Genomic DNA, 16,168 nt, shown 5'->3' on the forward strand with positions numbered 1-16,168 from the left:
TGAGCAAGCTGCCATTTCGAAATATCTTACTATTCAAGTGAACATCAGAGCGTTCTTTATGTATAATGGATAACAACACGTCGTTTTGACAGTGTGAAGACGCTTCGTATTTCAAATACACGCGCGCCACACGACACGCACTAAGATGTTCATTCCTCTGCTGCGAATAGACTTGATAGAAAATCGGAAAAAGAGAGAGAGAGAGACGAGTTCTCCGATCAACAACGCCAGCAAAATGGAGATGGAAACAGAAGTCTCTGGTAATTGAAACCTCGCCACTCTTGCTTAAACTGTGTGTTTTCAAGTTATATTGTGTTCTGATGAGCGATAATGGCAGCAGAGAAGAAGGAGAAAGTGGTGCTTCTGGTTGGTCCGCCAGGAAGCGGCAAATCGACGTTCTGTGAGTCCGTAATGAAATCATCTCACCGCCCTTGGTCTCGCATCTGTCAGGTCTTTCTCCCTTCACTCTCTATCATACTGCGCACAACCTGACTGATGAAATTCCTCAATGAGACCAAGTACCTCTGTGTCTTTACTACTAGCTGAGCAAGGCTATGCGTGAAGCAAATCTTTAGAATTAGAGCTTGGTGCTTGCTTTTCTTAAATAAATAAATAAATAAATCTGAGAAGATTGGTCTTGGTTTAGATTTCATCTCTCATTTCAGGACATTATTAACAATGGCAAAGCTGGAAGCAAAGCTCAGTGCCTAAAGATGGCTATAGAATCCCTCAAGGAAGGGAAGAGCGTCTTTATTGACAGATGCAATCTTGACAGGGAACAGCGCTCCGAGTTTATTAAGCTCGGTGGTCCCCATGTTGAAGTCCATGCACTGGTTCTCGAACTTTCTGCTCAGGTTTGTATATCTAGATCAGTCAAAAGAAGTGGCCATGAGGGTAATCTCCAAGGCGGAAGAGCTGCAGCTGTTGTGAACAAGATGCTTCGGAGTAAGGAACTTCCCAAACTGAATGAAGGGTTTTCTCGGATTCTGTTTTGTTACAACGACGCAGATGTTGAGACTGCTGTTAAAACATACACCATGCTTGGTCCAATGGATACTCTTCCTTCCGGCTCTTTTGGCCTAAAGAATCCTGACACCAAAAGCCAACCGGGTATTATGAACTTCTTTAAGAAAGTCAGTGCGGTTCCTGCTGCTTCATCTTCTTCTAATGAAGCTACAACTCCCAAAGCTAATGATAAGATAGAAATTGTCAGAGTTTCCCCAGCTAAGCTTGTTGTACCTACATTGGCATTCCCTTCAATTTCGACTGCAGATTTCCAGTTTGATCTTGACAAGGCATCTGACATCATTGTCGAGACAGCAGAGGCATTCCTGCCAAAACTCGGGTCTGCACGGCTTGTCCTGGTTGACTTGAGCCATGGGTCGAAGATTCTGTCTTTGGTCAAGGCTAAGGCTTCTCGGAAGAACATTGATTCCGGAAGGTTTTTCACATTTGTTGGAGACATAACTAAGCTTCATTCCCAAGGCGGTCTGCACTGCAATGTTATAGCTAATGCTGCTAACTGGTAAGCTACTTCCTTTATTTTCTTGCTATTCAGTAAAAACGCTTTCTAACCAGGTAAATGTATCTGTTTACTAGGCGGCTTAAATCTGGAGGTGGAGGCGTGAATGCGGCGATATTCAAAGCTGCTGGTTCAGATCTCGAGGCTGCCACAAGAGCACGAGCAAACACTCTTCTACCCGGAAAAGCCGTGGTAGTTCCTCTTCCTTCTACTTGCCCGCTACATAACGCTGAAGGAATTACGCATGTGATACATGTCCTAGGACCAAACATGAATCCGAACAGACCAGACTGCCTTAACAACGACTACACCAAGGGCTGCAAAATTCTCCGGGAGGCGTACACATCTCTCTTTGAAGGTTTTTTGTCGACAGTACAGGATCAATCAAAGTTGCCTAAACGAAACAATCAAGCAACTGTGTCAGATTCTGGTGAGGAAGATTCCGAGAGGAACAAAAAGTACAAGGGGACCATAGCTAGTAATATAAAATCTGGGTCTGTGGATGACAGTGGAAAGAAGACGAGTAAAGGATGGAGCTCATGGGCATTGGCACTCCACATCATCGCGATGCACCCAGAGAAACACCTGAATATCGTGCTAGAATCTTCAGACCACATTGTTGTGATAAACGACCAATACCCAAAGGTAAAAGTGTTTATAAGAGTACCTTTCTTTCTTATGAGACAGATTAATTAAAAAAAGGGATATTTGTAAATGGATATTAGGCGCGGAAACACGTGCTAGTACTGGCGAGGGAGGAGAGTGTAGATGGGCTTGAAGACGTTGGCAGAGAAAATATTCAACTTCTTGAGGAAATGCAAAATGTTGGTTTGAAATGGGTTCAGAGATTCCAGGACGAGGATCCTTCTCTTATCTTCCGCCTTGGTTATCACTCGGTACTTCCTTCCTTCCTTTTGCATTCAGTTTTAGATTTTCATATCTGCTGCATTTTTGATGATATTATTTTGAGTTATGTCTCTTTTCACACACAGGTTCCTTCAATGCGACAGCTACATCTACACGTCATAAGCCAAGACTTTGAATCCGATCACTTGAAGAACAAGAAACACTGGAACTCTTTCACAACCTCCTTCTTCCGTGACTCGTTGGATGTGCTTGAAGAGGTCAAAAGCCAAGGCAAGGCCAATGTGGAGAGTGAAGCTGTTTTGAGAGGTGAGTTGCGTTGCAATCGGTGTAGAAGCGCACACCCGACTATCCCCAGACTCAAATCGCATATCAGAACCTGTCCTTCTCCCTTTCCTCACCATTTACTCCAAACCAGTCGTCTTTTGGCTCGACCAGACTCTTCAAATTAATCCACCGGTTAGATTTATATTTTTGTGGTTTTAAGAATTTTAGAAACTAGTCAAGTGTCGTATGTAATTTTAGTGGATCGTTAATAGGGCTGGGCATTCGGGACCAATAGGGTTTTGGGGGTTTTGGTTCGGGTTCAATCGGCTTTTGGATTTATGAATTTTAGTCCCATTCAGATATTTGAAAGTTCGTTTTGGATTCGATTTATGTTTTGTTAGGTTTGGTTCATGTTTAGCAACATTTTCAAAAGCCAGTGGAATCTAATATATTATCGGGTTTCAATCTTAACAGGGTTTTTGTTTCTAAAATATTTCTATGTATTTAGTTAAACCAAAAGAAAACTAATAAAAATCCAGTGAAGCAAATATCAAAATAAATAAAAACTGAAATGAAAAATTTTCTTGATTCTTTTTGGTTATAATGCAATTTTTGACAAGCGAAACTAGAGAGTAAACAACGATGGATTCAGAGACCAAAACTCAAAAATATGTAAACTTTAACCAACCTGAACACAAATAAATAATTTAAACTTTGACCGACCTGGAATAATTATTCCCTACATTCCAGAAAGTAAGATTTTTTAGATTTTTTTTTAGTTTCACAAAGATAGATTTTCTATATTATTAAGATATTTTTTTTATGCTTTTGAAAAACATTAATTGAGAATATTTGAATTGATTAAATTTTATTGGTGAAAAATTATTGGAAAGTGTATAACAAAGTAAAAAATAAATTAAATTATAAACATTTATTAATTTATTACTTTTGGGAACAGAGTATTTATTTGGATTGATTTGGACTTTATATGGTAGAGAACACAATTATCGAGATCAGAAAGGAATTTATTAGTACTAATCGGAAGAAACTACATAAAAGGTTCCAAAAGCAAATTAAAACCAAGAGTTGAAAAAAAAAAGAGAGTTCGCCCTAGAGCTCTCAGACACAAGTATCGAAACTCGATTGCAGCCGCCGTCTCTCGACGCTGGTGAGTCTTCTGGCCGCCGGCGTCGGGTCCTCCGTTTTAGATCTTCTCATCTTTCTCGTTTCCGTTTCGTTTCCACCGTTTACGTTAGCCCTCCGACCTGGGTCTCTGTCTCTGTCAACATCTCTGCTCACGCCAAGTTTTCTCCCCGTAGAAAGCTTGTCCTTGTGAGTCGCAGATCTTGGCTGTCTCATTACAGATCTGGTTCCACCGGATCTGACTTTTCATGGGGGATTCCCCAACCCGTCGAGATTCTCGCCGGTTTCAGTTCCCGTTTTCCATCACCGTCATCGTGCTGCTATGCTCACCTCCCCCTCGACGAATACCCACCCCTTGTTGGGGTTGAAGCCATTCATCCTCTCCAAGTTGAGCCTCACAAGCCAGATCCGCCGCCATCTCCGCACCAAAATAGGAAAAATAGGAAAAGCTTTAGCTATCTTCCTACGCTGTGTCTCATCTCTCCATCTGTTGGTCTGAGGCCTGAGCCGATGACTTACCTCCTTGTTAAGGAGTGTTTCCCTTCCAAACATTAAATGGAAGTGTCCATCCATATATATATCCGTTTTGCTATCTTGCGTAGCGGTTCGTTTGGGGCCTGAAGATGCAACGGGTTTCGTTTCGGCGATTCTCCGAGGTGTAGATTGGATGTTAACGTCACTTGTGACTATTTCTCAGCTTTCCGGTCGTGAAGGGGTCGTGAAGGTTTTATCGACGCATTTGAGCTTGGTCTTGAATTCGCTGTCATCTTCTCATGAAGAACTATCCTACTTATCTGCTTTTGTGATTGTAGTTTATCATTTTAATCAAAGAGGATGGTTTATTACCTCTGTTTATTGTAACCGAACGAGTTGAGATTGAATGAAAGTATATTGTGTTCAAAAAAAAAAAAAAAACCAAGAGTTGAAAAGTAATAAAAAGAGAAGGGATGTAAAGCAGAGTAACAATGAGCAAACAAACTCATGAAGTTGGTAAGAAAAGATTAAGATGCGTGAGTCTCACTCAAAAGATTCGTTCCTTTTGATTATCTTCCTTACTGAGGGTTGTGGGGACGGCCATTAGCAGCAGCAACGCGTGAGCCCCACTCAAGCAACTCTTTGCTCGTATCATCTTTGTGAAGAATCACTTCAATGAAACAAAGGGAATCCTTCTTCTCCAATGTCGCAGTCGTAATCGCTTCCACCAACTCCTCCTCGTATCTCACCTTTGCGGTCCAGCATTTGCCTTCACCGTTATGAATGGCATCGACGAGACCAGTGTAGTTCCAGTTCTTGATCACGTTGTATGGACCGTCATGAATCTCCACTTCAATGGTGTAGCCACCGTTGTTAATCAGGAATATGATTGTTTTCTGACCGTTGCGCAGCATTGTGGATACGTCTTGAGCCGTCACTTGGAAACTCCCATCTCCGATGAAAGCCAACACTCGCTTCTCCGGCACAGCCTGTGCGTATCCCAGAGTCGCACCGACAGACCACCCGATGGATCCATATTGCATCTGAAACTCATACCTAGAAAATGAAGAACGTGAGATTGAGAGTTATGGTTAAATTCTAGTAGAGAAGGGTAAAAGAGAGACGTACCCACATCCTTGAGGAAGCTTTAGTTTCTGGCAGTTAAACCAAGAATCACCGGTTTCAGCAATGACAGCGGTTTCACTAGAGAGCATCTTCTGAACGTGTTGGAACATTGTGTTGACTCTCAAAGGCTCTCTTGCTTTGCAAGCAATTGGCTTACCCTGAGGGACAAAGATCCTGCGGTAATTCTCATAAGCCGTCTCGTTACGCTTCACCCTCTTGGCCAGTTCAGTGAAGAACTCGCTCATCAGGACGCAACCGAACGTTTGACCATTAGCAACAGTGACACGGTCAGGATGCACAACGATGGCTTTCTCTTTCTTGAGGAGAAGGGAGTAACCAACAGAGCTGTAGTCGTTGAAGATTGGGCCTGCAAAGATGTAGGCATCAGCAGATTCGACAATCTCAGAGCAGAAAGGAGTGCTCACTGCTCCCCAATAAGTCCCAATGAAGTGAGGATGGTTCTCCGGGACCAGGCCCTTGGCAGATGGCATCACTGCCATGGCGTAGCCAGAAGCGTCTGCAAGGTCAACAAAAGCATCGCTAGCTTTGGCTACACGTAGCTTGACACCACCAACAATGACCGGCTTCACGGCCTTGTTGAGAAACTCCAACGTTGCTTCAACGGCAGCTTCAAGGCCCATTTTGTTGCTCGATCTGAGACCAAATACATTTAAAAAAAATAAAAAAAAAGGAAATATTGATTCACAAAGGAGGAGGAGATGGTGGATGAAAAAGGGTGGTTAGGTTACTGACCTAGGAGTAAGGGAAAAAGGGACAGGATCACGGATGAAAGTAGGGTGAGGAGTAGCAGCTAAGTTGCAGCTGATGCTGATGTAAACAGGCTTGCTTTCTTTAAGAGCTGTTGAGATGGCCTTGTCGATCTGTTCATGAGCATCTTCCAAATTGTTCACCACCGCCTAGCAAGCAACACAACAACATATTAAAATTAAAATATAGATCTGATAGTCTGATAGAATGTAAATAAAATTACTTGGTAGCAAGTAACGGTCTGGAAACAGCGAAGCTCTTGGGTGAAATCAGGTAAACCGATGGTGTGGTGGAGAATGCGGTTGGTCCCAAAATCGTTGGAGTTAGGGCCTCCCACTATACATATAACCGGCAGATTCTCGCTGTAGGCTCCTGCGATAGCGTTCAATACGCTCAGTCCCCCTACCGTGAAGGTCACCACGCATGCCCCCACCCCGCGAGATCGAGCGTATCCATCCGCAGCGTAACCCGCGTTGAGCTCGTTGCAGCACCCAATGTTCTTCAGCTCCGGCTCCGCGATCAGGTGGTCCAGCAATGTTAGGTTGAAATCCCCCGGTACTGTGAATATATCCCTCACTCCCGCCTGTACAAGTCGTCTCCCCAAGTGACGCCCTAGTGTCGCTTCCGATGACCCCACCGAGATCCCTGAGGCTGGAACTGTGTCTTCTATGCTTGCGACGGTGCCGTTTGTTGGACTACACACGTCGCCATTCTTCGGCTTGCACGCATCATCGATCGATCCGATTTTGGTGTCCATTGAAAGGGTTATTTGGTTTAATGAATGAATAATAGTGTCAAGTTTGTTTGGTTCTGTGAGTGTAGTGAAATGGAACGATGGTGTGCCTTTTATATATACAGTAGTTGGGGAATAATAGAATACTAAGAGTGTTTTCTTTTTGCTTGCCCATAAAGTATTTTTTTTTTAAATTACGTGTACAGATATTTCAATGAGAAATTAAATACACTGCTTTAACTCTCTCTTTCCTTTATTGTCTATCATTTGGTCCTAAAAATAAATACAACTTGAAAGGTCCTTCAAAACCATGATTTTGTTTGTTTTCACAAACCAACGGAGTCGCCAGTATTTTCATTTCCAACTTGGCTTCTTCTCAATTTACAGTGGACTGCTTTTTTATACAATGATTGTTTTAAAAAAAAAAATTACTTTTTGGTTTGAAATATTACTAAATGACAAACCAATACAATGTCAAAATGATTGATTACTTGGCAAATCAGCTGGCTCCTCAATTTTTTTTATTATTCACCCATTAACAAAGCAATGCTTATTGGTTATTTTTCCTTACCGACATCTTCGTTCAGTTATTTGAATACGGAATACCGCCATGTTGTGTTTGTGTTACCAGCTCACGAGTTTTTTTTTTTTGTGTTACCAGCTCACGAGTTACAACAAGATACATTCCTAGTATATTCTATGATATTATTGTGTATAAAAGTTCCAAAACATCTTTTTGGTTCAGATTACAATACGTTTAACTTGGAAATGTTTATCTTTGGTATGTAATAAAAGAAGATTAATGCATTGCAGGTTAGCCTTGTATATGTCTTAACCTTGTTTTTCAAGGCTAACGTAATCCGCAACGCATAATCTTCTTTTATTCCAAAACTTCATCATATTATTCTTGCGATTTTCTTCTTAATTAATTATGTCTGATATTTTTTTTTGTAACTGAATTATGTCTGATATTTGCTGTGAACAATATTTTACGTGAGAACAAAGTTATAATATTCCCATTTCCAAGTTACAATATCTGCTCTAATCTTCTTACTGTCATTTTTTAAAAACAACTATCCGCTTTATATATTAAAAATAGGGAAAAATAGAAGTGGAAAAATAGAAGTGGAAAAAACTAAAAAGCTGCTCTAATCTCTCTACTGTTTGCTAGCCGTCACACCCAAACCCCTCTGATCTGATGCTCGTTTTCCCCCCCCCGGTGGCGCTTGTCGCTTATGCCAGGGGAGATCTCTTTTCTCTTTTAACTTTCTCATCAGTTTGGTTTTATTTTTTGTCGCTTAGTTCTCTGATTTTCTAAAATCTCATCGGCAGTTATGACAGATTGTTCTTCAGTGTGTTTCTGAGGCTGTCTTTTAAAGGTTTTGGTGGCTCCTGTTCACTCTTCCAGTTTGTTTTTACTGTATTGGAGCTGCACTTTTTATAAAGAAGCAGTGGTGGTGGTGATAGCTGTTCAAGGAGTTCGGTGGTATTATTTGTGGTTGTTTTGTAAACTCAACCTCCTTCAGTGATTCTTTTTTGATGTATGTGTTTTGCAACGGGATCTGGTTGCGTTCTGGATTGGAAGTTCAACGGTCAGGTGCTTGGTTGGACTTATGCCGGAGCGGAAGAGTGACAGTGTTTTCTTTTCACAAAAGACACAACAATGCCTTTTTCTATTTGGCGTTCCTTTCAATTTCATCTACTTATGTGCTTATTTTCTTTGGAAATTTATATTTACCATAGCCCCTATTGGTCTGCGTGGAACTGCATGGTAAACGGTTCTGTTGTCTGTCCTGAACAATCTGCATTGGTTTTCTGGGCTGTCCAATACTATTGAGCGAACTTGCCAAGCACTGAACTGCTTCCAACACTTCTGTGATGAAGTAGTGAATGTGGCTGCAAACAGAGTAGTAATTGAGATCGCTGTTAGTGTCACTAAGGATGGAAGGGTTCAATCCTATTAGTTTGTGGAGGTCCAAGTTGGCTTACTGATATCATTCGTGCTGATGCTATCTCCTCTCCATCTACATACTCTGCACTGGCTTCACCTAATCGAGTATGAAACCATTTATATCTCAAAAACTCTTTTTCCTTTGTAGGTTTTTTTTCGCTTAAGCACTTAATGGTGTGTGTCCTTTATCATTGTCTGTCTTCTCTTTGTTTCCTTGAGATCATTGAGCTTTGGAGACCAAACTTTTAGAAGTTATTTCAATGACCAAAAAAAAAAATCTTCTCTACTGTTTACAAATTCAAAATGTGATTATATATCAAAACACCGGAAAATACATGTGCCCATTTTTCTGTTTTTTTTTACTATTCACAAATTCAAAATGTGCTTATATATTATAAGGTGTTTTCGGTGCTATGCACATAAAATAAAATTTAAAACTAAATTACATTTAAAAATAACAATTTGTTAATATTTAGATTTGTTATTTGCTTAGCAATATTTTAATTTAACTTTTAATTTAATTAAACATAAAATTTAACATAAATAACTAATTTTTTATTTTAAATTTGGAATTAATAATGAATAAATATATATATTTAAAATTATAATATTGGAAAATATCTATTTTTGGTTAAAATAAATTTATCAAATTAAGTTGCATAAAATAAGAAGGAAAGTTTATAGTTTAAATATCAGAAAATAAAAGTAAATAGTATTTTAAAAATTTGTAAATACAAAAGGAAACTGATGGTATCAAAATTAAAAGTTTATAGTTTAAAAATTGCACAGAGTTCTATTATTTGCCCTTTCACTGGAGATTTTAATTTTTTTTTCATTGGGAATTTTTCGACCCAAATGAGATCACATATCCCGATAGTGTTTTTAAGTACGTAAACTTATGCCTATGGACCTAATGTGGTCTTTCTATGTGGTCAATATAAAAAACGTCAAGTTATAAGGAAACCTTTTATCATGTATCAGAAAAAAATTAACTCGCCAGCAAAATTTACGTGCCGCCGTGGGAATCGATGGAAAAACTTGGCATTCGGATACTCCTTCCGGTATGGATACTGTCCATTCGGATATCAATTTTTTTCGGATTTTAAAAAATGGTCTCATTTGGATATTACAAAAAACTAGGATAGATTCGAGTTGGATCCTCCCAAATCCGGGTAGATTCGGATTTAATCCGAAGTAACCAGACTAATCGATTCAACTTACGTATTTTATATCCAAACTTAAACTTATATAAAATAACTTAAAAATCTAAGAAATACTCGATTTATCTAGTTCAAATTGGTTATTTTTTTATCAAAAATAGCCATAAAACTATTCTGATCGAAAACATATATTTTATTTATAAATATCTAAAATAGTTAATATATTTGGTTTATAATTTTAATTTAGTTATTAATACTATTATAAATATAATTTTAAAATAATATTATATGTTTGACTATCTACAGTAGAACCTATATAAATTAATACTGGATAAATTAATAATCTTTATAAATTAATAAATTTCAGCGGTCTCAATTTGGACCAGTTCAAAATTGGACACAAATCGATTAAATAATAAAATGATATTTTTTTAAAAAAATTCTATGTAAATATATGGTCCCATTAAAATTATAAATTAATAATTTATATGTATATATATTTTATATAAATTAGAATATTTTATTATATTGTTTTTATATCCATATTGAAATTATCTTTACATTTTCTTAACACTTAATATATTTTTAATAAGATTTAATAATATTATATCAAAACCACATTTAAATTCTATGCAATATATATTATATACACCATATACTATAATAAAATTAATATAAATGCCAAATTTCAAAAAAATAACAATTAATATCTATGCATTAAAATCAAATATATTTTTTTATCTTAGAATAAATATATTTTAAAATAAAAAATTTAAATAAGATATTTTTTAAAAATTAATATCTCTATAAATTAATAAAATTCTAAAGTTCCAACATTATTAACCTATAGAGAGGTTATTCCCTAGTCCATTTTCAGTAGGATTCAGTTTTTTTTGAAAAATAGTCCCTTTCAAATATTTAGGTAAGATCCAACCGGATCTAGGGTATGGATATTATGCCCAGCCAAAGATGAAGAGAAGCAATCTGTATTTTTAACAAATGATAGAGTTTTGTTATGTACTACAAGTATTGGGCCCTTAATCAGTTCCTCTTGATCATGTTCTTAACTAGATGAACTTATGCCTATGAACCCAAAGTAGTGGTCTCGTCATGTGCTCAATCTCAAAATCGTAAAGTTATCAGGAAACGTTTTATCTTGTATCAGAGTAGAAAAATTTATGAATTCACAATGAATAGTAGATTGAGTAATTGGAGCAAAACAAAATGTAGCAGCAAAGAGGAAAAGATTGGATAATTTGAAATTACATAACCAATCAGCGAATTCCTCTCAGGCGGCCATAACATGATTTAGGCAACTGGGAAAAAGAGAGAGATCGATATTCGATTCACTCGGCAAAAAGTTGCCTCTTGTTTTCAAAACAATACTAAAAAATATTATTTTGTTCTGTAGCAAAAACATAAAAGCTTAAGACTTGTAGGAATTGGTCTTAAACTATAAAGCAAGCTTATGTAATAATGCAAATGAAACTATATTGGCAACAGGGAAAAAGAGGTAGATCAATAGATTCAATTTCATAATCTCCTCGGCAAAAGGTTGCCCTATATTTTGAATATCAACCTAACTATATCAGAGATTCAATGTTTCACAAGAAAAAGAAAACAAATAATTTCCCATCAGAGTAACTATGACAATATAGCATCATATGAATCTGAAAAATCAGATCCATAGCTTTAGATATGTTATCCTCATCAGGAAGTATTGCAAAAAAAAAAACGAAAAAAAACATACAGAGAAAGAAAGAGCAGTTGTAATGAGATAGGAGAGACAGAGCTACACAATAGAGTTGCTCCCTATTAAAAAGAGAGGGAGAGGTCGCGATGGCGGCGGCTTACTAGATTATGGTGAATGAATGTTAAAGCAGCGCTTGAATTATATAAAAGGGTTTTGGTAATTTTGGGAATGTATGATGTGGGCCTCGGTGTTTCAAACGCAGCCCATACCAAAGGCTTTAGAATATTACCCGAGTTCAAAGTAGTATGATGTGAAAGTAAAGTGTTTTCTTATGCAAGAGTTTCTTTTATCTTGTTGTTGTTAGAGGAATTGGTGGAAATTGAACTTTACCGTTACTATTGGGCCGTGGCAATTTCGGGGTTACCAAAGCTCATCCAGCTAATATATATATATATATTTTTTTTGATAACCGAGTGTCCTGGCCCCACCGTAGTGGTCCAGACTAGAGACCGAATTTTTTAGCGGCGCGGACGCACACCCGAAGATGGGTCATGGCCAGACAACGGTCTTCGGTCTTCGGTCTCGGACGCCAGAGCAAGTCCGCATGTAAATTCCTTGGTGGCCATTGCGAATCGAATCCAGGGGTCGTACTTGCAACCGCAAGCCGTACACCACCAGACTAACTCGTCCTGGTTGGAACTAGTAATTTTGCTCAAAAAGTGCTTTCGGGAGAATTTGGATTCCAATAATGACACCAAGAGTTACAGAAATAAAACCAACAATATAAACCATGAATTGAAAACCTAATAAAATTCCTCTACTATTATAGAGGAGCTATTAGGGATAACTTATCCCACGTGAAAATTCGAAAGGACATTAAATAATATATAAAAAGTTAGAACCAATTCAACTATCATCAATTGATTTTAAATTGGAAGTCCATAATAAACTCGAATCTAACCTAACATTAAAAAAATATATATCTATTCTAATAAAGACTAGTGACCTGATCAGCAACAGCCCACATGCCTTTGTGTTTGTTCCACAGAGAACATTAGCTTGGTTGGTGCTGCACCAGACCACAACCCCAGACAATACTTGAGACTTAATGTATGGAAGAATACACGCCTAAAGTCCAACCATACAGGCTGAGAAGAATCAAATGCTCGAGAGAGAGAAAGAGGTTGTGTTACACCTAATGTTTATGATAACGTTTTAGAATTATGTACATCGGATAAAAAATATTAATTTTTTTTATATTGTTTAACAAAACATCATTAATTATTTATTTAACTAATAATTAACTAATAACAAAATAAGTTGTTAAATATAAATGTCATATAAAATACAAATTTATTAAATATAACATTAAGAATTAAAATGTCGTCTAGTTTTTTTTTTGTGCACAAAATGTCGTCTAGTTTAAAATAAAAAAAATTCCTAGAACTTCAAGTTTTAGAAATCGGAGGACGTGTAAATAAATGCACACATCCAGAAGATCAGAACACACAAGTACATCGTGTGAATTCAATATTTGCTAATCACAAGATAACCAAAAGACAAATAGCGCAACGAAACGATCATAATTTTGATGACTCGTAATATCTATCATAATTAGGAATGAGACTATATTAATTCAAAATACGATATGATGGGATATTAATGAAACATGGAATATTTTAAATAGTTTAGGGTAGCTTCGAAATGCGTACTGTCTCCTTTATGTCCATTTCACATGCAAATTGTGGTCTCCTTCTAATAACGTTACTTAGTTATTTGACGTTTAGTTTTGTATTTTTTTGGTTTTCTGTTTGGGGTTCACATGTAAACTCGTTGACATTTTTCCACTCTAATTCATTATGTAGACTTAAAATTATAAACATTTGATTTAATCGACTAATAAGATGATTTAGCAAGAAATAGACTTGAAACACACACAAGTGATACATGATGATTCATACTGGCGAGTGACGTTTTTGAGGGCTCGCTCTAAGTACCCACATCCAGATAAGCTGACGTAGCGAGTGAGCCCAAATTTATGTAATGTTATGAAATAAACAAACAACATGACTGTGAACGTCTACGACACGGTTTTGAGTTTTTTTTTAAAAAAAAGAACTATTACATTAATGTGAACGTTCCGTGACACGGTTTCGAGTTTTGTTAAAAAAAACTGTACATGTTGCGATCTGCTTGGTAGATGTTTTCTTGCAAGAGAAGAAAATAAACTAAACAAATCTTTCATATCCTTATTCCTCTCTTTAATGTTATTCAGTTTAAATAGATTCCTAGAACAGTTAATGTTAGAACTGACTCTACGGCCAAACATGCTCTATCTTTAATGTACCAAGGTTAATTTCTATTAATGAAAGCTGTTTCACAAAAAAGATAAAATTTTATTAAATTAATTGATAAAAAAATAAAACGATATCCATGTACTATGAAAAAAGTTTTGAATACATTAATAAAAATGTAGAATAAGGTTAGAAATTTTAAAACAATACTAAAGATTATAAGCTTCAGTATATAGAGCATTTACCGAAAAACTGAATATTTTGCAGGGGTTATCACATAGATTTTGGAAAAAATTCAAAAATGACAATATTGTTTTAATGCATAGTTGTATCATTAACTAACATATGATAATGGTCAGAGAGGTTTGAAACCTTTGCTGTCTCCGTTTCTCTACAATAGCGATTTTATTGTGGTTTGTCTACTAACTTATGGAACATATGAAATTTTACTAAATTAATTGATAAAAAATAGAACGACGCCCATGTACCATGAAGGATAGTTTTGAATACATTAATAAAAATGTAGAACATGATTAGAAATTTTTTAAAAAACACTAAAGATTATAGGCTTCAGTAACTATTTACCAAAAAACTGAATATTTTGTAGGGGTTAACATATACATTTTGAGAATTTTTTTAAAAATATAACAATATTTTTATTGCATAATTGTATCATGAACTAGCATATGATGATGATATGAGAAGTTTGGAACCTTTTTTATCTTCGTTTTCTAGAATAGCTATTTTATTTTAGTTTATTCCCTAATTTAGGGAGCATATGAAGTTTTCTAAATTAATTGATAAAAAATAGAACGATGCACATATACCATGAAAGAGAGTTTATAATACATTAATACAAATGTAGAATGAAGTTAGAAATTTTAAAACAACACTAAAGATTATAGGCTTCAATATATTAACGATTTACTCAAAAACTGAATATTTTGTAGAACACACATAGATTTTGAAAAAAATTCAACAAATATGACAATATTGTTTTAATACATAGTTGTATGATGAACTAACATATGATGATGGTCAAAGACGTTTGAAACCTTTGTTGTCTCTATTTCTCTAGAAAAGCGATTTTATTGGGGTTTGTCCACTAATTTAGGGAGCATATGAAGTTTTACTATATTAATTGATTAAAAAAAAGAAGGATGCTCATGTACCATGAAAGATATTTTAGATTACATTAATACAAATGTAGAATGTGCTTAGAATTTTTAAAACAACATTAAAGATTATAGGCTTCAGCATATTAACCATTTACCAAAAAACTGAATATTTTGTAGGGGTTAACACATAGATTTTGAAAAAAACTCAAAAATATGACAATATTATTTTAATGCATATTTGTATCATGAACTAACATATGATGATGGTCAAAGAGGTTTGAAACCTTTGTTGTCTCTATTTATCTAGAAAAGCGATTTTATTGGGGTTTGTCCACTAATTTAGGGAGCATATGAAGTTTTACTATATTAATTGATTAAAAAAAAGAAGGATGCTCATGTACCATGAAAGATATTTTAGATTACATTAATACAAATGTAGAATGTGCTTAGAATTTTTAAAACAACATTAAAGATTATAGGCTTCAGCATATTAACCATTTACCAAAAAACTGAATATTTTGTAGGGGTTAACACATAGATTTTGAAAAAAACTCAAAAATATGACAATATTATTTTAATGCATATTTGTATCATGAACTAACATATGATGATGGTCAAAGAGGTTTGAAACCTTTGTTGTCTCTATTTCTCTAGAAAAACGATTTACTGGGGTTTGTCCACTAATATAGGGAGCATATGAAGTTTTACTAAATTAATTGATAAAAAAAGAACGATACTCATGTACGATGAAAGAGAATTTAGATTAAAGAGTTTAACATACATTAATACAAATGTAGAATGTGGTTAGAAATTTTAAAACAACACTAAAAAGTTTAGGCTTCAGTATATAGAGCGTTTAACCTAAAACTCAATATTTTCGTAGGGAGATTTTGAGAAAAATTAAAAAAATATAGAATATTGCTTTAATGCATAGTTGCCTCATGTAATAATATATGATGATGGTCAAAGAGGTTTGAAACCTTTGTTGTCTCTATTTCTCTAAAAAGGAGATTTTATTGGGGTTTGTCCACTAATTTAGGGAGCATATGAAGTTTT

General features: G+C 35.8%; 2 protein-coding genes across 2 annotated transcripts; one reads left to right on the forward strand and one right to left on the reverse strand.

Annotated features, from left to right (window-relative positions):
• The first annotated feature begins 134 nt into the window (after positions 1-134).
• Positions 135-3,037, forward strand: LOC106319492 (transcription factor bHLH140). The gene is made up of 6 exons (XM_013757836.1): positions 135-260; positions 338-450; positions 666-1,525; positions 1,600-2,167; positions 2,248-2,418; positions 2,515-3,037. Exons 1-6 carry the CDS (start codon positions 146-148, stop codon positions 2,836-2,838), a joined length of 2,151 nt encoding a protein of 716 aa, XP_013613290.1. The 5' UTR covers positions 135-145; the 3' UTR covers positions 2,839-3,037.
• Positions 3,038-4,705: 1,668 nt separating this feature from the next.
• Positions 4,706-7,012, reverse strand: LOC106313582 (pyruvate decarboxylase 1-like). Its single transcript, XM_013751433.1, has 4 exons — positions 6,387-7,012; positions 6,149-6,312; positions 5,399-6,049; positions 4,706-5,326 (listed from the first exon to the last, which is right to left on the reverse strand). The coding sequence occupies exons 1-4, from the start codon at positions 6,918-6,920 to the stop codon at positions 4,849-4,851; spliced, it is 1,827 nt and encodes a 608-aa protein (XP_013606887.1). The 5' UTR covers positions 6,921-7,012; the 3' UTR covers positions 4,706-4,848.
• Positions 7,013-16,168: the final 9,156 nt, after the last annotated feature.

Source organism: Brassica oleracea, chromosome C9 (assembly GCF_000695525.1).
Source record: "Brassica oleracea var. oleracea cultivar TO1000 chromosome C9, BOL, whole genome shotgun sequence".
Lineage (NCBI taxonomy): Eukaryota > Viridiplantae > Streptophyta > Magnoliopsida > Brassicales > Brassicaceae > Brassica > Brassica oleracea.